Consider the following 22,520-nt stretch of genomic DNA (forward strand, 5'->3'; position numbering starts at 1 on the left):
TCAATTTAAGCCTCCACGAAACAATCCCCACCCCAAGTGACCGTCCCATCACCCAACCCCCAGATCCGGTCATGTCGTTCCATCGCTGAAGTTTCCACCGTCTGTTGATCATTTAGCTCTCCATTCATCTGTCATTCCTTTACATTATATTCGTCCTGTACCAGTCCTTCGTTCCAAAGACTTAATACCCCCATGAACACTAATCCACATTTCTTGTTGGTAACACTGCTCTGTGACATTGTTTGTTTTGTTGGTCTGTTATCCCATGACCTATGACCCGACGGGTCACCCAGACAGTAAGTGGTCACCCCGGGTGGACAAGGAGTTACCTGTCCTGTTCCTGTCTTGTACCTGTCCAGCTGGACCGTCCAGACACTGGACAATACCATGGAGGGTTACATGGAACTCCAACCACAGACCGACGTGGATGAGGACAAAATAGTTCTTTTTAAACGTCCTTCTCCCTTCAAACCTCAGAAACCAAACAGCGACACCTGATGTGAATTCTATCAACAAGCAATATGTTTGATATTTGAATAACTCCAGAAATTGCATATTCATTTCAGATTCTTTTGTGTTTTTTTAAGCGACATTCGTTGAAAGTTCTAGAATTGATCCTGCACAAATACATTTTCAAAGAGCCTTTACATGGAATTACGTTACAGTTGTGGATTAGTATTTATTGAATCCCAACGCAATTTCAAATACTCACATCACGTATTTACCTTAATCAAAGGGGTATTTTCCTTCCGCCACCCGGTGAGGACGCGAGCGGCTTTGAAGTGGTCGTAGAAGCTGAAGACGATAAGGGGTGAATGAGTCACTGTCACCCCCCCCCCCCCCCCCACACACACACACACATAACCACTCCCCCTCTCGTGTAGTCCGACGTCTACACTATGCCATCATCAGCCAATAATCTACTGCGACAACAGATGCTGATCTTGAGCATCGTCTGACGTTAAGAGACACGTATATACATAGCCTTTAGTATCTCTCTTTAAATTCATTTTTGTCATGATTGTCTCTGAAAAAAGTTGTTATTTTGAATATACATCAAGTGTGACATGACCCTAACACCATCGTAGCGTTTGATTGAGCGGTGTGGCATTTTTTGACAAACCCCAGTGTGATACTTAAAAATCGTACGAGCTGTTATACTTCAGTAATGTCGGTCCTTACACGTGCTGGTTTTATTGCCAACACTATCTGGGGACATATCCGAATATCCAGTGTATTATATATCCCTTTTATTATGATCAAAGCCCTGTACCATTCGCCACCGTTGCCTCTGTACGGAAGTGACGTCACCGTCTCCATTTCGAAAACAACGTCGCACAGAATTTCTCTCGAGTGTAATTTGATTGGATGGCTATTTTTAGCTTCGTTTCATTCGAATCGTGCTCCAAACGACGTTACGTGGCGACTGGGTCCTGTTTTTTATTCAACATAATGGGGATATGATACCGTGGATAATTGGAAATATTCTGGAAAATACTCATGGGCTATTTATAGCTAACACATGCCGTGATGTATATTAAGATGTTAAAGACAACGCACTCTGTAGTTAAGAGACACGTACAGTAAACTACGGTTATAACGAACACGCTTATAACGAACTGACGGATATAACGAACTTACTTTTTGGTCCCGACTACTTGCTGTAGTCATGCTGTATATGTACTTATAACGAACTACGGTTATAACGAACTAAATGAGTAGTCCCTTTGAGTTTGTTATAATCGTAGTGTACTGTACTCGGAAACAAAAGACAACGTCCTCAGACATTAACAACAACGAACACGTTGGCAGTGTTACCATACATGGGCAATATTATAAAGTTGACTGAAGTTTGCCTGCTGCATGATGAATCAGAGACTGCTGCTTGTATTCTTTGTGCTGTGTGAGCCCATCCATCGATCGATTACCAACCGAACAGTCTAATTCCTATGTCACACCGACTCGTCCCCATCTCCGTAACACACAGATCTATAAAACAATGAGGCAGCTCTGTTGTGGAAAAAACCCAGCAAACAAAATTCCCACGTCTGTATAAACACGGAAGATCATTGGACTAAGTTTCTTCAATACCATCGCCCATCAGAACAGATATAGGACGTGATGTAAGAATCGCTAGTCTAGTTAAAACTTTAAAAATAGGGAATAATGATATTTTGTAAATGGATAATTCAAGAATAAGGTGTCAAACCTGGTTGGGTGTTTTGGAGAGTAATACACCTAAATGCACCACGGGTTCGCCATTGATGTCGTGGAAGTGTATGTTTAAGCAAATACAAAGATATGAGCTGGGTTTGTCTTGGCAGAGCCTGGCCCTATGTTTCGAGGTGACATTCTCAGATGATCGCCAGTGTCCGGTCGGTCCGAGATGACAGTACGGACAGATGCGGCGGCGACATGAAAAGGGTCACCTCTGCACGTGCCATTGTGGTCAGCTGATCTCAGGGCGATAAACCACAAAGGGGCGCATGATGACCACGCGGACATTCAACCGGACACAGAAAGAACTAGTCTCCGTGTAGTTGTTAATGTAAATCTTACTGTCACAGGTCATTGACGCGAAGCAACAAGGCAAACCATATCTCTATTCAATAAAGAAAATGGGGGCTAGTTCACAAACATGGATATTGAAATTGGGGGAGCTGTGTATGGTACTAAGGACGAGCGTTCCTACAGTATTCTCACGGAAATCACGCCCAAAGCATGATCTGGTAATTACAGTAAACTACAGTTATAACGAACTCAAAGGGACTAATAATTTTAGTTCGTTATAACCGTAGTTCGTTATAAGTACATATACTGCATGACTACAGCAAGTAGTCGGGACCAAAAAGTAAGTTCGTTATATCCATCAGTTCGTTATAAGCGCGTTCGTTATAACCGTAGTTTACTGTAGTGTACCAGTAGTGGTTCAGGGAGGTGTTTGGATGGCGAAAAGGTCACACCGTATACGGAGTTATAATTGATATTCAAATTCTTGTGTTCATTATTTTAAGTTGTTACAACAATTGATTTTGATAATATTTGGTTTGGTTTGTTTATTGTTTAACGCCGGACTCAATATTCCCGCTATATGACTCGCGGTCTGTAAATAATCGAGTCTCGGCCAGACAATCCAGTGATTGACATCATGAGCATCGATCCACGCAATGGGGATCGATGACATGCATCAACCATGTCAGCGAGCCTGACCACCCGATCATGTTTGTCGCCTCTCACGACAAGCATGGGTTGCTGATTTTGATAAGAAATATAAAGAAATAGCATATGACTTTAGGGGTAGTCAAGTCATTTTCTTAAATATATAACCTCAATAAGAAAAATCGGTCACGGGAAAGCATGTCCTACCCTTTTAGCTGCCACTGATGCAACTTTCATAACTAAAAACTTGTTTGTGTGTTGCCTGACAAAATGACAGAAAAACGACCTCACATTATTTTTTCTTGCCAGTGGTGGATTTGAGATAATACTGCCATCAACCAAGGTGTACGTTATTTACGCTCGTCCTGATGAAGTGGTATGTTGTAGACGTTGACGAGGGATTAATTAATAAAATTAGTAACACATTTCCGAAAAACAATCCTTTTTGCGCAGGCTGATGCGAGATGATATGTCGTCGAACCAAGGCGTATACTGATTAAACTCAGGCTGTGGACGAATTAATTGCTAGTATTTGTCGTTGGTTGCCCTTATTTGCAATGTCAACAAGTCAACAGAGAACCTGACGACTAAATGCTCCCCTCTCGCCCTTCTCTGTCCCCTCAACACGCCGCTTCCCCCCTTCGACTCTACAACCTCTGTATGTGATTAACTGTTTGATCAATATTGACACTCTGTTGCAGGTTTGGATACGGGCGACATTTCAGTGAAGAAACAGATCTTTGAACTTCTGTCGGCGATATGTGTGTATTCCAAGGAAGGCTACGCACGCGCACTCGCAGTGTTCGAACAGTACAAGGTAAGGCAACTTCCCATACAACTATTCAATTCATTTCATTACCGGAAGTATGATGGCGGCAGATTAAAGATGTTGTCCGCAGTCTGCCTGCACAGACGATGTATGACTAGACGAACTTGTTTCTGCTGCACAGTCTATATGTAAACGGATCGGAGAAAGGAAGCATGTTTGGGGCTCCAAAACATTAATGACGTGTTCGGATTTTTGTTTTTTGAAATGATACATAGTCCTTTGGAAACGAATTGTTTTGGATTTCTTCTCAAAAGAAGCACTGACACCTCATTATCCCGAACCTGTTAAGTAAACAACAGTACATGACTCAATAAGTTGTCCCAGATACCCATGATGGACATTTAAGGACATTTAAGGACTTTTACTCTTGGCTGTTCAAGAGCATTGTTAGAAGAGCTTTCATTGCCAGCGAGGTTTCACTGTACCTACAGAAGTAGTTGTCTCGGAATTAGTCAACACCACAACGATACTGTTTTATAATCAACACCCCGGGGAAACTTATGGGTTATGGACTGTTGGCTTCGTGTTGATGGTTAAACACCTTGATGTACGTGGACTCGCTGTCCGAGTTGGCTCAAGTGTGATGACTGACCACTTCGGACTTTTGGTCTCTCAAGAATCATGGCTGACATTCTCTGAGGGGGTTCAGGGGAGTTCACACATGCCAAGACTCCAAACAACACAGCTACAATCCAGGAACTCGCCATCGGGGATGGGATAAAGTAGTATTAAAACAGTCATGCATAGATTCAGCACGTTAGTGTATTGAACGATGATTTCTATGTTTTCAGTACATATACCAGCGTGTTCGCGAATTTATATCAATTCGTTGACTATATTGGACATAAAGTCAGTACATCATCCCCTAGGCACCTTATTCTGAAACGACCGCCTCCGTGGTCTAGTGGTTCGATCCCCGGCCGCGTCATACCCAAAGACGTTAAAAGATGGTACTTGTTGGTACCCTGCCTGGCGCTTGGCATTAAGGGGGTAAAACAAGGACTGGTCGTCTCGGAGTCGGTATACTGTGTCTGAGTGGGGTATTCATGTTAAACTGCGGCATGGTATCTCAGTGTGCTAGCACTTGACATCGGCATTAGTCCGGACTATTACAAGCAGCCACACACGCGTGCATGCAGGTCGCTATATAAGTGCAATAATATTTGACGCGACGTAAACCCCATTTCACCTTCACCTTACTCTGTAACGTAAAAAAACGTCAGTACACCGTCAATACACAATGTACAATTACTGTCATGTCGTAGTTGAACCTGACCTACATATATTCTGAAACTCAAAACGTCCACACACCATCAATACACTCTACACAGTAATCAGAAATGTAACCGAACGTGACCCAGATACAATATGTTCTGTAACCATGCTTAACATAGTCTGGTCGTGAAGTAGTAAAACATGCGTTAACACTACACTATAGGTGTAACAACATGACGTTGTCGGAGACACACTTCACGCTTTGTTCTAACGAACATCACACAGCACGTTGTCCAGACGCTGAAAGTCCAGCCCCGGGGGATGGGGGGGATTGGAGTCCTCCAAAGCCTTCAGTGTTTTCCCCGATGTAATACTAAAGCCTCGCCAGGGTTAAACTGTCGTAAGCTGTTTTGGTTTGAGTGGTAAAGCCTTGATGATAGGACATGGACATGGGGCATGGATATCTCAAAGCATTGGGAGAACAATATGGAAGCTCATTGAATGCTCTTTCAATGCGGGTCATTTGGCGCTGTTTTCTCAAGTACTTGACACACATTCAAACACAGATATAAGTTAAGAAGGCGTACAAGAGCTACCCGTCCCTACAGTACAAGCCCTTGACGTAATATTAGCAGATGTGTTTGAAGCTTGTTTCTTTGTTGTAGAATGGGCGGTAATGATTGGTGAATGTTGTCATACATGTTGGTTGTGAATACGACTAGGAGTCTCAAAGAGACTTTAAGACCTTACCACTTAACTGTCGGAGGACATAAATGTCTGGCTATGTAACACACACCTCCAATAATCACGATGTTTCATTACCATGAGTTGGTTGGCATAATTCCAATGGGTTCCATAAATAATCGTGATTTTATTGTTCCCGATTTGATTTTATATTCGAAATATTATTCTAATTTAATATTCAGCCATTATTATTCTTTATAGTACTTGGGCAAAATGTCTCACTATTCAGAGTCTGAGCGGGAATAATCCAGAAATCTAATTCTCTCAATATCGCATTTTAGATGACCTCATTATCAATCACAGCCATACCTAATGGGGTGCAGTTGTCTGGAGTCGTGTGCAGCACGTGCGCCTGCATATGGTGTGTTGTGCCACGTCACGATGACTGCATATTATCCAGACAATATGACATCGACACATTACCATAGGATGGGGGTGGGGGGAAATTGAGCACATGTGGTGTTGCATCGATTGTGTCAACATTAAAATTTTTAAATACCCCAACTGTCGCGCAGGACGTATTAGTCACGCAGTGTCCAGAGCTAAACTTAAAAAACTTAAATTTCTATCTCCAACATGTCTGTAATGATATGCTTCATTTATAACTATTAAAACACGGTTCACGTATTATTTCGTTTATGGACAATGCCTGAACACATTGCCAAAACTCATCTTGCATTTTGTATTGTAAGCAGGTGTTCTTTCCTCATACTCAGCAAACCGGTTCATGAAAACAAAAATACAATATCGAAATAGACACATGACAATTAGCTTTGCATTTTCAAAAGGCTCCATGCATTTTACACAATTTATTAAATAATTATATAATCATTAAGAATATTTCGCTTTCCATGGAAATCCGTTGTATGTTATTGAGAAGTGGAAAGAACGACATCTTAATCGCCATGATGTTATGAATTCACTTTTGATGACATTTGTTACCTCAGACAAAAGACATTCCCATGTATTCTCGTATTCTCCCATGATAAATTATCATATACACAGTCCGTAGTTTACGTCTATCACTGTAGAGAGTTTGTCATGCAGGCATCTGGCTTGTTCCAGTGTTAAACCGGTTCGTTCTAGATTTGACCTCTCCTATGGACCATCATCAACTATGTCGTCCTTGCTGCCATGACGCCCATGTTATGCCTAAAACTGACATTGAATGATAAACGAGTTTAATATGAAAATGAAGTGTATATGTGTTCCTAATACTAGTCTCTATAAGCTGGTATGTGTAATTTAGTTGTTAGTCATAAAACAGTTTTTAATTTGAAGAATCGTCTTCTCGTAACAAGCAACAACTAATCTAATAACACAGAGGTTGATCTTTGTTAAAATAACCTAATTGTGACAACATTAAGCCATTATTATGAGTCCAGGCGCCTATAGGCTGACAAGAAGCAAGTCATTTGACAGACTGATGTGTCACAGCCCCAAGGAATTGCTCTCGACCCAGCCCAGAAAGCTTGAAGCATGTTAAAGTACTTTGATTTGTACACACGAAAATTAACCCTTTAATGTCCATCTCACACGAACGCGCATGCACATGCTCACACGCACGTACATTCATTGCACACATTGACCACCTGTTCATCTGTCACGCAAACAATATTTCGCGATCTATTATGTCTGACGGAATATTCCGGGAATACCCGATATAACAAAGGCGAGTCTGCGCGAGCACCTGTTGCACGTGGCCATGGGAAAGTGACAATGCTCGATAAAAGTAAGTGCCACGTGCAGACAGTGATAAAAACGCGGTGGTCGGTGTGACCACTGGGGCATTAGTGACTCATTAGTAACCTGTGAAAAAGGCCTTGTCCCCGGGGGTAAGGCAAGACCGAGTACCTGTCGATGTCACCGAGATTGTTCACCTCTACGTGTATTTAACTCTCCAGGTCATAAGCGATATGTCACGTTGTCTTATAATGCTGTGATATGCTTCAATTTTTGGAAACTTTTAGACTTGGGGAAATTTGAATATGTGCTTTACTGTTTTGACACCGATGTCGCGATGAATATTAAGGCACTGGCGGTCAAATGTCCATTTAAGTCCCAGTCAAGTTTGTGAAATTCTTAACCACAGACATTGTCTTCATGTAATCAGGATAATCACTACCGGTTGTCTAAGGCGCCGCAATTCGCTATGCAGAGTTGCGTCCCTTGGGCAATACAGAAACCTAGTTTCGAATCCCGGTTCGCCCTGATTGTGTTTCTAGGTTTGTCGACACCATACCCGTGCTCGTGGGCTTGACCAAAGTGATAAACATGCGAGACCTGCATCACTTAGGGCTTTCCTCCCACATTAAACAGACGCTACGTGTTATACCTGGAATTATGTCAAAGCGGCGTTAAACCCATCTCACTCATTAACTGATACAGTGATTGATAAACACGTACACCAGTTAGCAGATAGAATAGTCACGTGACTTGACTCTTAGGACTGCAATTGGCTAGACTCAAGCTCCCCTTTAAGACCAGACATTTAATTGAAGGTACGACATTCAGCGTGATTGTATTTGAGTTGTAGCAATTGTAAGCGAGAGTATTGGGCAAAGATAGCCCACAGATGTCCTATTCACGGTGCACGTACATTTACTCAGGTGTGCAGGTAAAGATATACAGGGAGAAGTCACGTACAACAACCACCATCCTCTTTCATCCCCATGGAGGCAGTGGATAATAAGGCACACAGGCTCGTCTTTGCATGTGTTTCACTGCAAAACGCACCTATACAATCCCTAAAGAAAGGGTAACACACCTTTCTAGCACCTGAAGTTAAAAAACAACAACACACCTGTAGCGTTTTTCTGTCACAACACACGTTTTTAGGTGTAATGATGAACGGACACCGATCTGCGTGAATGGGAAGACAAGCGATGGTTTCGAGTGTGGACGGGGAGGGGGACGGGCGATAAGACTTTCCCTGTACGTGACATTGACAACATGGTAGATGTGTGACATGCCTGGTCTGTGGTCGACTCTGTGACAGCTGAGATCCACGGGGTCAACACACATTCATCGAGTGAGGTAGACACGGTTACAGTGCTGATTCGAATATTCGCGATGCTTAGACCACACACATACATGTTTGTAGTATTATGAGGCACACGTTTGCATTGAGTACATCCAGGCACAATAAGCGCACACTTGTGAGTGAGTATGGTTTACTCCGCTTTTAACAATATTTCAGCAATAATACGGCGGGGGACACCAGAAATCGAACCCGGGCCTTCAGCGAGACGAGCGAACGCTTTAACCACTAGCCCCACACACTCATGAGATTATGCACAGACTCGATAAGAAGATAGAATTGTATACACAGTCACATTAAGCACACACACATTCACTTAGTCACTATTATGACACACCGTCTCATTCAGTCACAATAAGTACACACAATCACACGAAATCACAATAATTATTCACAGATTCGTACACACAGTCAAAAGGAGCACACGCAATCACACTGAGCAAACAGATACAGTTATTCAATCACACAAAATATACACATTAATGCTTGCAGTATGAATAACACTAACACTAATTCACTACATTGTTTGCATACTCCTATAGTTGATATAACTTGTATTGCTTATGGGGGCGTTGGGGTAGCCTTGTGGTTTAAGCGTTCGCTTGTCACGCCGAAGGCCCGGGTTCGATTCCCCACATGGGCACATTTGAAGACCATTTCTGGTGTCTCGCAGTAATATTGCTGGAATATTGCTAAAAGCGGCGTAAAACCATGCTCACCCACTCACTGCATTGCTCATGACAGGATATGACGTAATGAGACATCTTTTGTCCAGATTTGTGATTTGTGATACTTGACCGACAGAACCACAACACTCCCTCTCCCTGTGCTACCCCTCAATCACTCCCCACACAACTTAATCCCTACCCCTATCGCATGTCCCCCATAACTCTAGCGTCCCCCCATATATGTCAGCTGTCCCAGACCTTACTGTCACTGTACGAGACACCGGTATTCAGAATATTTACAATAGCTGCTTAATTCTGATGCAACGGGAAAGTTGGAAGGTTAAATTAATTTCGCAAGCGTCATAAAAATAGGTTAATGCGGTCAGAGTTTGACGTGATTAATAACTCGTTGAATGTAACGCGTGTCTCGTTATCCCGTTCCGCCATTATACAACATTATACATTTTCATATAATGTTTAGATTCCAATGAGATTATTTTATATCTCAATATCCATATTAAATGCATGTATGTCTCACATGATAAGTGTTACAGCAGCGCCATTGAAACAAACAAGTTCCAAGAAATGCTATTATCAAAGGATATTACATAATATTGTGTCCTTCTAATAAGCCATGTGCATTTAGTCGACGAATGATTTGTTAGAAATAAAAGGAATACAAATCAAGATATATCTGAACTTGTCTAGACCACGGGCAAGATGGCGACAGTTTGGGGGTCACGTGACAGGAATTTGGCACCCAACTGTGCATGCCGGGAGATTTAAGACCTTTTGTATCGCTGCGTCTCGTTCTAAAGAGCCGGTGTGTCATTTACATTTACACTCCAGAGAACAGCTAAAACCCTCAAATTTGATTGCTTTAAATACCGCCTGTTAGTTCAATATAACGCAAGTATGACATAAAACGTTATATGAATTAGGTGGTACCTGGGAGTATGGTTTATCCCCTATCGTTTTCTGCAAGAGTGGTTTCTCAACTAGTAGCTAAAACGAACAGGGCGTTTGCTTCGGAGATTCAGTCCCAGATTTATGTGTGTACATGCCAACGATACCTTACTATGAACCTTCAAAATTACCAGTTAAGTGACAATAATTTGATATATTTTTTTTTGCAATTGGTTGTGATATGTCATGACGGTTCTTTTCCCACTTACGTCGAGGGTCATATCCGTTCAGATCTCATGATATTGACACGTAACTGTCGAAGTATTTCCACTGTTTTTTTATACCTCGTGTTAGGAATGCCGTTGCCAATATAACATTTTAGGAACCCCAGACAATTGTTATCATCAGAACTTCGGAGCCACACTAGCGTAAGTCTATCCAGCTAACTGTAGATAGCGACGGTTCCGCAGTAGGACCCCGAGATTGTATCGGACTTCTTTCAAGCAATACAATACAAGTCTTAGGTCATATATCGTCCCCTTTCATGCCAAATCGCACTGTTTTTATGCTAGAAGAACTTTATATGCAGAGTTTGACCAAAACTACATGATGTTACAGTCTTTAGATCATATTGCGAATTCGAGCATGTCAAAAACGGATCCATCAAAATAATAAATGCTATAAGGTGTCAAAGAGATCATCATTAGCCTTTAACATTGATTATGGTTAATAGCGTATGTCAATTTGGAAAAAAAAATCCGAAAATATAATTATATGTAAATTATGCTTTGAAATTATTCAAATATTTTGTGTAGGTACCGTTTTCAGTGTAACTTGATCGAGTGTATATTACATTGATGTTAATCTGAGTCTCAGCCTGTGTTAGTGGTAAGTCATTTATGTTCTAGATGGGACATACCTTTCGGTTTCAATAATGGTCCCTTCTGGTAACGTATATGACTATTATAGCACGTTCCCAGCGGTTTGCCGTGACACCTGGATCTAACCCCCAACACATTCCACCTCCACCCCCGGGAGGCCAATCATTGCCCCATGCTTGTCATGATAAGTTTCATTATGTGACGTAAGGCTGACTGTGAAGACATGAGGTAATTTGCCGTCATTATCTTAATGACCAAACACGATCTGTCATCAGATTAAACAAGATCCCTTGTAATCCCCGGCACATCTACCTTGGTTTATATGGTCAGAGATTCTATCGGGATCAATGGTAGGGGTGTTGATGTTCGTGCACTAGAAATCCTAGTTAGTGAGTGAGTTGGGTTTTGCGCCGCTTATAGAAACATTCCAGCCATATCCCGACGGGGGACACCGGAAATAGGCTTCACATATTGTACCCGAGTGAATCATAACGCTCTTGGTATTCTGAGGGATAAGAGCAACGTATTTGGTCTTGAACGTATGAGATGCATTGCGAAGTTAAAATGAAGAGGATGCCTTTGTACAAACGATCTTAGCGCTAAGATGCTCGTAACTCCCATACCATAACTTAGACTTACGACAGTCGTAGCGCTTAGGTTGTTTTGTACAATGCACCCAGGGCCCACTTGCACAAAGCGATCTTAGTGCTAAGATGATCGTAACTCCCATACTTTAACATAAGCTTACAATAGTCTTAGCACTAAGATCGCTTTGTGCAAGTTGGCCCAGGACTATAAGTACACACTATTTACAACTATCATTGTTAAGAACAGAACGGTCGTTGTAGCTACACACAATCCAGACACAAGAGGTACACGTGGACATTCGTATATACAGTCACGCCAGGTACACACATATTCGTAAACAAGGAACAGTAAGTACACACATACATCCGTATACATCGAGATAACACAATCTTTGATATGATGTGAGAACTATTGATTAAGGCCGCTGTGTTCCTTCGCGATAAACAGTTTCGCGTTGACCAGGGTCTCGATCCACAAAGGGTTCGTAAAGTTACGACCTATCGTAAGTATATAGTTTACCATAGGTTTACGAATGTCGTAGTGCTGTAAACGCTTTGTTTATCGTTGGTCCTGGGTTCTGTTGCACAAAGCGATCTTAGCGCTAAGACAGGCGTAACTCCTGTTCTTTAGCATTTACTTACGACAGTCGTAGCGCTAAGACGGCTGTTGATCGGGGTCCTGTCTGAGAATATGGCGTTCCTCCTGTATACTATACATGGTTATTGACCCGCCTATGATAATTGTTCGTATTATCCGCACACCATATCTGCCTGAACGGACGTATTCATATTTCAGATATGTTAATCACTTTTGAGTTTATATTTTACTTTGACATCATATACACACTTGCACCTGAAACGTTTTGCCGCGACTCACCGCCATGTCTATCCGGTACCATATCAGAAAGTGTTTGTGACTTTGGACAACCACCTCGCAGTCAATATTCAACATTAAAAGATTTTAACTATCATATGTGAACAACGGATTTATATGTTTGTATTTGTCTCCACCACCCGGGTAGTCAAACCACCCAAGCAAGACAATCACTTTGTAGTCCAGTCTTCAAATGCGCCGGCTATGGTCATTTTATCAGCGATACCTGGCCGAAATGACGGCCCTTCCTCTCCAGTTTTCATATTCTATAATCGCTGTAAACAAAGCTGTGAAGGTAAGCCGTGAACGTCCACCTACCCTCTTCACTCTCGGATCATAAACTCCAAAGATATAGCACCATCAACTGTTGGAAGTCATATTGTTGGTATTTTATTGTTACGGTCTTCGTATGGGCCAATGTCTGCATATATACTGACGGAAAGAACAAACAGAACGTCTCTCTCTCTCTCTCACTTTGATAATGACAGGCTGTCCGCTTTGTGCTGTGGGTTAGGATTACGTTGACTTGTATGACGATAACAAAATATATTCTTAGAGACTGTCATAACGTGATAACACAACAAAAGAGTTTATAATATATTGTTATAATTCAACGTGATAAGGAAGTATAGGCTTTGGAAGTTTTACAATTAGATCGACTATGATTATAAACCATTCACACGAATATAATGCAAACACGTCATAACATGAATGATAAACATTCCTATGAAATGTATTTGTATTAAATGCATGACTGACAACTGCTAATATTTATCAATGTGGGTTGTTTTTCAGAGGTTGTTTTGTTTGTTTGTTGTTTAACGCCGCACTTAGCAATATTCCAGCTAATTGAAGGCGGTCTGTAAACAATCGAGTCTGGATCAAACAATCCAGTGACTGACATCATGAGCATCGACCCGCGCAATTGGGATACGATGACATGCATCAACCATGTCAGCGAGCCCGACCACCCGATCCCGTTTGTCGACTTTTACGACAAGCATAGTCGCCTTTTACGGCAAGTACGGGTTAATGAAGACGTATTTTTACCCGGATCTTCATTGGTTGTTTTTCCTATCTATCTGCCCGTGTTAATAGCCTATCCTGACAGGTCTCACGGTAATCGGTAATCCTCAGTGATCTGTTCCTGTCAATAACCATGACTGTTTAGTTTGTTTTCAAGCTGTGCCGTTTTGATTTAGAACAACTGGCAATGTGCCTTGTCTGTGCATACGTAATACGCATTGTTGAGACTGTCAAAACCGCACAAAGAACGTCTGGAATTGCTGGCCACGAAAGAAATTTTAATAATCGCATTCTTAAGACTTAAATGATTTACAGTACGTGACGTCAGCGCCTCGTTTCTGATAACGTGACCTACATTAGAAGGTCTTCTAATGAGACTCGGTTGCGACGGTCTACCGTGTGTTTAGCGGTGGCGCGTTATCCGCCGTCGACGTCGCCAGTTTCTGCCTCATCACACCTTTCACTTCTTCGTCCGCCTTAACAAGAAGTTCCTACGCCACATCCGCGTTGTGATACGTCAAATGTATGATACGAGTTATTGAACTGACATTCGGAAAACCTCGACCTACTTAGGAATTGCGCGTGTTCTTATACCCATGGTTTAAATACGTGTGGGAAAAACACAATCGTGGCTATAGCGAGGCACAAGGGAAGAAGGAGAGCTTGATCACGAGAGCGATTCGACTACCGCTGTGTTTTCCTTCGACTTGTTGACAAAACCTGTTTAGTCAGACGTCTGGCTCAATGGTGTTGTGAGGGATCGTTTCATACCCTGACCTCCAGTATGACCACTCCTACTCTCCATATCATCCCAACTCCAACCCGTTACCATCCCTACCCCCATTTCTACATCCCATCCATCCATCCATCCATCACAACTGAAATCATGCTTTGGCATGATTTAGCTCCGCGTTGACGTCAATGCATTCTTTCATGACAAGTTAACGTCAGAGTCTGCTAAACCGTTTGTGTTTCAATCTGTAAGTACAGTAAACTACGTTTATAACGAACTGTTTTTTTGGCCCCGGCTATTTGCTGTATATATGCTGTATATACCGAACTACGGTTATAACGAACTAAAATGTGTGGTCCCTTTGAGTTCGTTATAACCGTAGTTTACTGTAGAAGGAAACCAGCCTTAACCAGACATACCAATGATTTCCGTGAGTCCCCTCCAAATTCTGTGCATACTCAACAGCCACTGTGACAACCAAATACACAATTTTATCACCGTGCTTGCCCCGGAATCTCCACCCAATACACAATAGATTCACACGTTCTTGTCCCGGAGGGGCGGTGGGGCAGCCTAGTGGTTAAAGCGTTCGTCGTCACGTCGAAGGCCCGGGTTCGATTCCCACATGGGTACAATATGCGAAGCTCATTTCTGTGTCCCTCGCCGTGATATTGCTGCAATATTGCTAAATGCGGCGTAAAACCATACTCACTCTTTCCCCGGAATGTCCACCCAATACACAATGTAGCCGCACATACTGACAAACAATCCCCACGGGTTCTCGAACACCAGATGTTCCCAGTGTAGTGACTCATATCGCTCATTTCCCATTGTATTCCAGTTGTATACCAGCTATACAGGTAGTGTCAATGCCATGCCGTGTCTCATGTCACGGATGCTATGTTACGGTGCAATTTCTCATGTCCAAGTGCAACGTTACATCGCACATGTTCGTGTGATTAATTAGAACACATCAACAAGAGGACCTTGTTCTGTCAGTCAAGAGTAGTGTCCTGCTCCATGTGGAGCAATCCCTCAGCGTGGCAACCAGACTATGAAGTAGTGTTCAGGTCGAGGTGTGGGGACTCGGGTAAATATATACCCCCTACACCGTGTGCTTGTTGTCTCGTGCATGATCCATGCACCCCTCATGTTTGTTTAAGAGTTACATTTTCCTTGTCTTTGACCTTCAAAGCGAAAGATTATCGCACGTGACCTTGACATATGAACATGGAGCCCTTGACGCTAAGTTAAACGTGGTGGCTTAAAGTACTGCGAAAAGGTGGACTTCATTGACATGCCTTCAATTCGGGTCCACGTCTACTCTGGCGTCCCACATGAGTCATAGAACGACCTTGTTACAGATCAAGAAAAGTGACGGTGACAATCTGAAGAGCTTCTCGTCAAAGATATAGTTATTTGTAAATAATATCATATAAGAATTAATAAAAAACCTATGGCCTCTTAATGTCAAATCTAGGTCTTATAAGGGTATATAAGGAGATGCTATAGCTGGAAGGGGATGAGAAGAGAATGGAGGTGTGTTATTAAATATATGTTCTGACCACTCAGCGAGGGAGGCAACGGGATCATAGCGAGCCTCGATCATGCACGCTTCCAAGAACTCTTTGTCTGAAGGCAACGCTGTTGTCAACACGATCTGGGAAGGGGCCAAACTCAATGGCCAATTTGCACTTGCTAACCGCCTGGACTGACCACTGATCACCTGGACGGACCTTGTTTAAGTAACAGGTGCCCGATTTGCCATGTGCTCTTTTGGATGAATCCCTAATCTGAAAAGCAGTGACCGTTCGGTAATTCCCTTTCTTGGCCCCCACCCTACCCTGAATTGGCTAGACCAAGGCACCGGAGTGTCCGTCCTTGTGGTCACTCAGGCGAGGTCATTCCTTGACCTAGCGGGTATTAGTCACACCCACGTGTGCACCCCTACTGACATGGGGTCAGAGATACTAGGGATGGGTGGGGTTGGGTGAGTGGGGTATGGGATGACGATCAGAGCTATGGTTCCAGGTAGGTGGCTGTGTCCACATATTGTCTTTAGAATCACGTACAGCATGATCATTGTGAAGGCTTTATCAATGCAGAAAGATATCTGAACCGAATGTTGTGTCTTAAAACAGGTGTGAATGGTAGTGTGAATTTCACACAGAAATTGCTATTGAACTTAATACTCCGTCTGACATCAATAATCGCTGTGCAATACTCACCTGAGACGTGAAACGAGACATGGTATTCATTTCAAGATTAATGCTGTCAGCTCAATTACCTGTACGCTATCAGTATCCCCGGAGCGCCTCATCAGCTACCTGTGACTCAGCCCCCTCCCAATCAATCCCCTTTGGGATCGCTGCAGGCTTTGTGGGAGTTAATAGTGATCCGTCACTTCAACTCAGGAGAACAGTTCCCGTGCGAAACTATTGTCCTGACACTCGCGTACCACAGAAGCGAGTTTGCCTTAGCCATGTCCATCCCTTAAGACTGCGGCCTTATAACCCCCAAACACCCACCTTAATGTGAAGGCAAACATCCCTGTTGGTCAGCAATGTCGGACTGAGCGCTGGCCATCTTAGTCAATACTCAGAAGGCATGATAACCTGTATTCATCATTTCCGAACGGTGGAAAGATGTCCAATTAACCTGTTTACCTGTTAAAAGGTTGGGGAAAGATTGAATGGGAAACGGAATCTCAGGTATGGATTAAAGTATCTTTGAGTTGGCAACAATACCTCCAGATCCCGCGGAATGCTCTTTGTAACGTGGGGTTTCTTTGGAGTAAACTTGTCATAAGCAGTAAATCTTTTCGGCTGTCTTTCTCAGTAATTTACACCTTTTTATGTACACGGGCCTGAGACGCCTTGTTGAACCAAGGCGCAAAACATGGCACAGACTATTTGTCCGGTCTATCTTATAATCTCGAAATGAAAGTTATAAATTGTTGTGTGTAGCCTTGCAGACAGGTGTTACCTCTAATTTCTTGAAGGCGTATATGGATTTGATCGTCTGTGTTGAGTGGAAAATGACAACGGTTCATCTTGAGTTTTACAGTGACTGTGAAAGTTTGGGGAAATAGTGAAAGGACATTGAAATAGTATCGGGGGTACATTTAGAACTCCGGGATAATTCATTCCCTCCCCGACTGATAAGTGATGGCCTTTATTCCGAATCAAATGAAATGCTCCAGGTGGCCATATTGAGTCTAGTCACGCATGCGCAGAATAACAGAGAACGTAACCGTCTACTTCGTGCTATTGCACACGCCAGTCATAGCTGTTTTGAAACATAATAACGCGGAGAATTTCATATCTCCTATTAAATCTTGATGGTCGTCGTTATTTTCGGATTTGGTTTATTCACTGACTGAATCGTGAAAAATGTTCATCAAAGGTACATGTGGTTAGCGACTTATTTATAATGCAGTCACACGTTCAACGCGTGATAGTGAATGCAGAATTCAACATCCAAATCAGCCACCGCCCAGGTACAACAGCGGAATCTGTGACCTGCATCATAAACACATTTGCATTTTAATACAGGCAAACAATCCTACATCCAGCTTGCATTTCAATGCAGTAGATGCGTTTTATCTTGTCAAAATCAAGAAACCCGGAGATGGTGTGTGACAAGGTTGCAGTCTGCGCCCTGATCCATTCTTTATTTTTGCGGATTTTATTATCTAACCGCCCTCCGTAATACAGTACGAAAGACACAGTGTTATGCTCTGTCAACTCTAGCTGAATATGATATACATGAATATTTCGCCTTTAAAAGTCGTGGCGACATCGCCGTCCAGAAGGGATGGCCGCATCAGTAACCTGCTGACACGCATAATGCAACCCTGTAGCTAAATAGCCGATGTCCAGCTTAAATGTCCACAATTGACATTCAGTGGATTGGTATAAAAGTTAGGTCAATAGGCCGGGATCATTGAATTGACGGGATTGGAAATACAGCTAAAAGTTGGACTACAGAATTCTCGGTTTTTCACATGTTTGTAAAACTTTACACAATACCTCATTGATAATATTGATTATTGATATTCACATCGTTGTTTTTATTAAGTCATTGAGAGGCATTTAGAAGTGATACACATTAGGAAGAGAATTTATTGATGTCAACTTCTTTATTATGATGAACACAACGTTTCGGGGTATATGCTTACTCCTTCATCAGGTGAATGAATGACATGAGGCAGAGAGCATATAGATGTACACGTAAGAACAACAAAAGTAATAAAATAACAAAAGGTGGAAACTTAAGGGAAGCCTACGGATAATTGGCGCTGATAGATGATATATAATTACCATCGTGGTTTGTAGATCAATGGCAGAGTGGTACATCTCTACCATGCCTACTGCACTTGCTATCATACTTTCAAGCATGATCATTTGCAATAACAGTTCGTCATGCTGTAACGTATTCAAATATGCAAACAATCTCGGTGTTGGCTTTTACCCTTCAGCATCTCGTCACGGCTGCTATTTGTCAATCTGTCACTCGCTATTGTTCTAAAACAATATTATGAATAGTAGACATGTGACGCGTAAGACATGTACTATCAATAATTGATATCCACACGTAACATAGACTACCGGAACATAGATCACCCAGCGAGTCAGCTCCCCGCTTTGCATGTTGGCAACGCCGGTGGGTGACAAGATTCACTTTCAGTGCTAGACGCCATGTTCTGCGTGTGAATACCCCCCGAGGGGGTCGGGTGACACGCTTATCTGTCTGTCACCGTAGCTTGATGACCCTGATATACGGGAGCCCGAGGGTGGGGGCTGGGTGGGACTTCAGACTCAACCCAGAGTCTACGTGACCCGTAGGTGAGGTCTACGTGGTCTTGCGTCGGGTTGACAGTGGCGTAGTGACACTGGTAATGCTGTGATGGTCATAACCGCAAGATCGGGCGATTATTCACCACGGGCGTTACAGTCACGGCAATAAACGTTGACTTAGAATACCGTCCACGTCGAAAAGAAATTATTACCACGATGTACGTAATGGCCAAATACGTTGTAGGCATGGCGCATATTGCAGGATATTAAAGACAATTCCAGCAAATCATATCCTTGAAGTATTTACGCAGATCTTACAATAATCCGTTGATGTTGGACAAGTGACACAGCTTGACAACAACGCCTCTCGAAGCTCATGGAGCAGATGTTTGTTGAACAGGGTATGGACTAGGGACTTATTCTTGTGACAAGGAGCACACTGCTGGCTATTGTATACTTGAAGAGCATTCCTCACAGCCAGCAATGTGATATGCCATACGTAATGCTGCATAAGGGTTCTTGGATCTGATTAAGCTACATCTGACACTCAAACTTGAACATATCAAGTGTTCCTTCAGTGGCGGAATGGCGTAACGGGTTTATCTCTGCTGTAACCTGTACTACGGTTATAAGTAATATCTTTTACATACATTGTTGACATGTTCCTGTCAGGCTGGACGCTGATTTGTGGATGGATCTGGTAGGGCTGGCTTCTGAAGTCGGTGCGGTGGCTGTACGTCCTCTTCGCCCAGAACAAATCTTTATTTAATTTCCCTTTGGCTTAAACTAAAGATTTATGGCTGTCATTGCTGTTACGGAAGCTTAAAGCTCTTGAACTTCTCCAGGAAAACGATGTAAACTGCGGCTTTAAGTGTCTACCTTGTACGAGATACTCACTCCTAAAGGGTGGAGTGCGCTAGGAATACAATGACAAATTGAAGATACCCGAAAAACCAGGATGCATGTGTGTCCCATTTAAACGAGTCCAAATCAATCATTAGGTCGAAAACTGTTCACGGGTGTCTTAAAGATAGACTCAAATGCATGATAATGTATTTCTTTCGCAACACCCCTTTTCCATGTCGACAAGTTTAAAGTAGCTTGTTATGAAAACAAAAAGTAATGTATGATATGTTTTTATGATCCTTATGAAAATTGTGCTCTGTTTCACCACCCTCTCCATGAAACTGTCACGTTTTTTTGTGTGTCATCTCTTGATTCTCCTCACCCCCATTCCCCACCCCTACAATTAGTGAGCAATATGTGTAACATTTGAAAACCCACTGCTGGCAGCCCCCGAGGGCAATCTACTACTGACATAGTCAACCGCCTTAGTTATATATGCATCTATTCACATCCATAAAATGTTACATTGACATAAGATTTCTCTGTGTAAACATGGTCTATATAGTGAGGAAACCTGGCTATTGAAAGTGTTTGATTGGCAAAAGCATGGTCATACTTGGCGGTGCCTTACCGGTGTACCTGTATAATCATCCCCGGATCTTTTTCAATGGTTGTCAAAGTTCGTTGTCCCTTGTCTGACGATACGTCATTAACAGCAAGCAATCGTGCTATCATCGTTACAATAGGCGCCGTTTGAGTAGCTATCACCTTGGTCGACAGCAGTTATATTGGTGGATTAGTGCTTACAATAGAAATATATGTTTCATCAAATAACAAAGGTATAGAATAATGGTTTTTATGCTTAGATTTTAACAAAGGTGACTTGAGAGCTCGGGACGATAGCCATAACGGTCAGCCATAGATCACTTATATAGTCAGCCATATAACCTGTCTATTGTATAACGTAATTAGGACCATCACGGAGGATGGTATGGGTGTCAGGTGGTCGTCTCCCTGTGTCAATCCGCTCACGTACATCAGCGTAATAAACAATCACCTAGTGTTTTTCTCACCCGTAATGTCACAAACTTGTCGAACGTACAGGCCTTCAATCACTGGTGTACTTAACCAATTCGCCTTTCTGTTTACTTACTCTTAGAACTGCGTTGTCACGGTAACGAAATATTTCGTGAAGTCATCTACGGTTTGTGTTGATGAGTGTGACAAGTTCATATATTGTAATAACACGTTCACGTAGTTCCGTGTCGAGGTTAAGCTGGTGGCTAGTTTCTCAGTGTTAAAACTATATACCAACAAGGGCAAAAGAGAGCGTGGCTCACTAATACCCCCGACCCGCCTAGGGTGTCAGTAGTTTCAAATTAAATAATGGAAAGGGTTAGGGTTTGAAAAATTCATAAAAAATGGAAAATTAATCAAAACAATATTTTTCTTTTGACTGCACCCTTCCATATGACACAGATTATATGTACTAAGTTTGAGATGAATCCACTGAATAGTTTAAGAGAAATCGCGCGGATAAAGTTTTCGGACGGACGGACGGACGGACGGACGGACGGACGGAACCTTGGTATAACTATATACCCCCGACCTAAAAGGTATAACAAACCCCAATCAAGGTGATGCCAAGAACCTTTTGCTCGTGTTGTATCCTATTTTCGATATGTCAGATTAGAGGCATATAAATTTAGAATTCAATAAAATCATTTCTATGGTTGTCAAAGACAGGACCTGAAAGACTATAAATTTCTTTACCAGTTTAATTTTATTCCCGGGAGTTTCATTTTGTCCTGAATGGGTCTTCAGAACAGATGTCCCTAAAAAATGCCGAAATGATTCATTTGCACCGAATGTAATATTAACTGCAACAAGGTCAGGTCAGATGACAAATTAGTTCTACATTCTGACATAGTGTTATCTGCGAATGACATGCTTTAATATCTTCTGCTATAACAACGTAGTCAGCACACCACAATGCCCTTCACATTGCCATTCAAAGTAGCGTTACGGTTCTGTATGGAAGCTCCTTACAGCGCGGTGTCTTCCTGGCTGGTTACGGTGTATTCAAATATGTTTAATACATTGCGGTGACCGAGAGGACCTACAATCTCAATACATGTGATTATGCGAGTCGTGATACTGCTGGTTCAAGATACGGGGGTCATATGAACAGATTTTATAACCGGGTCCTGTCT

The 22,520-nt window shown here is 42.4% G+C and overlaps 1 protein-coding gene across 1 annotated transcript in view; it reads left to right on the forward strand.

Moving 5' to 3' along the window:
• LOC139450697 (FH2 domain-containing protein 1-like) overlaps window positions 1–22,520 on the forward strand; it is a 58,549-nt gene that overhangs the window by 3,319 nt on the left and 32,710 nt on the right. Inside the window, exon 2 of the mRNA XM_071232503.1 lies at window positions 3,861–3,976. Coding sequence (XP_071088604.1) covers window positions 3,861–3,976 — 116 coding nt within the window. The remainder of the gene's footprint in view (window positions 1–3,860; window positions 3,977–22,520) is intronic.

This window comes from Haliotis cracherodii, unplaced genomic scaffold (assembly GCF_022045235.1).
Source record: "Haliotis cracherodii isolate W230 unplaced genomic scaffold, xgHalCrac1.p SCAF_8, whole genome shotgun sequence".
In the NCBI taxonomy this organism is placed as follows: domain Eukaryota; kingdom Metazoa; phylum Mollusca; class Gastropoda; order Lepetellida; family Haliotidae; genus Haliotis; species Haliotis cracherodii.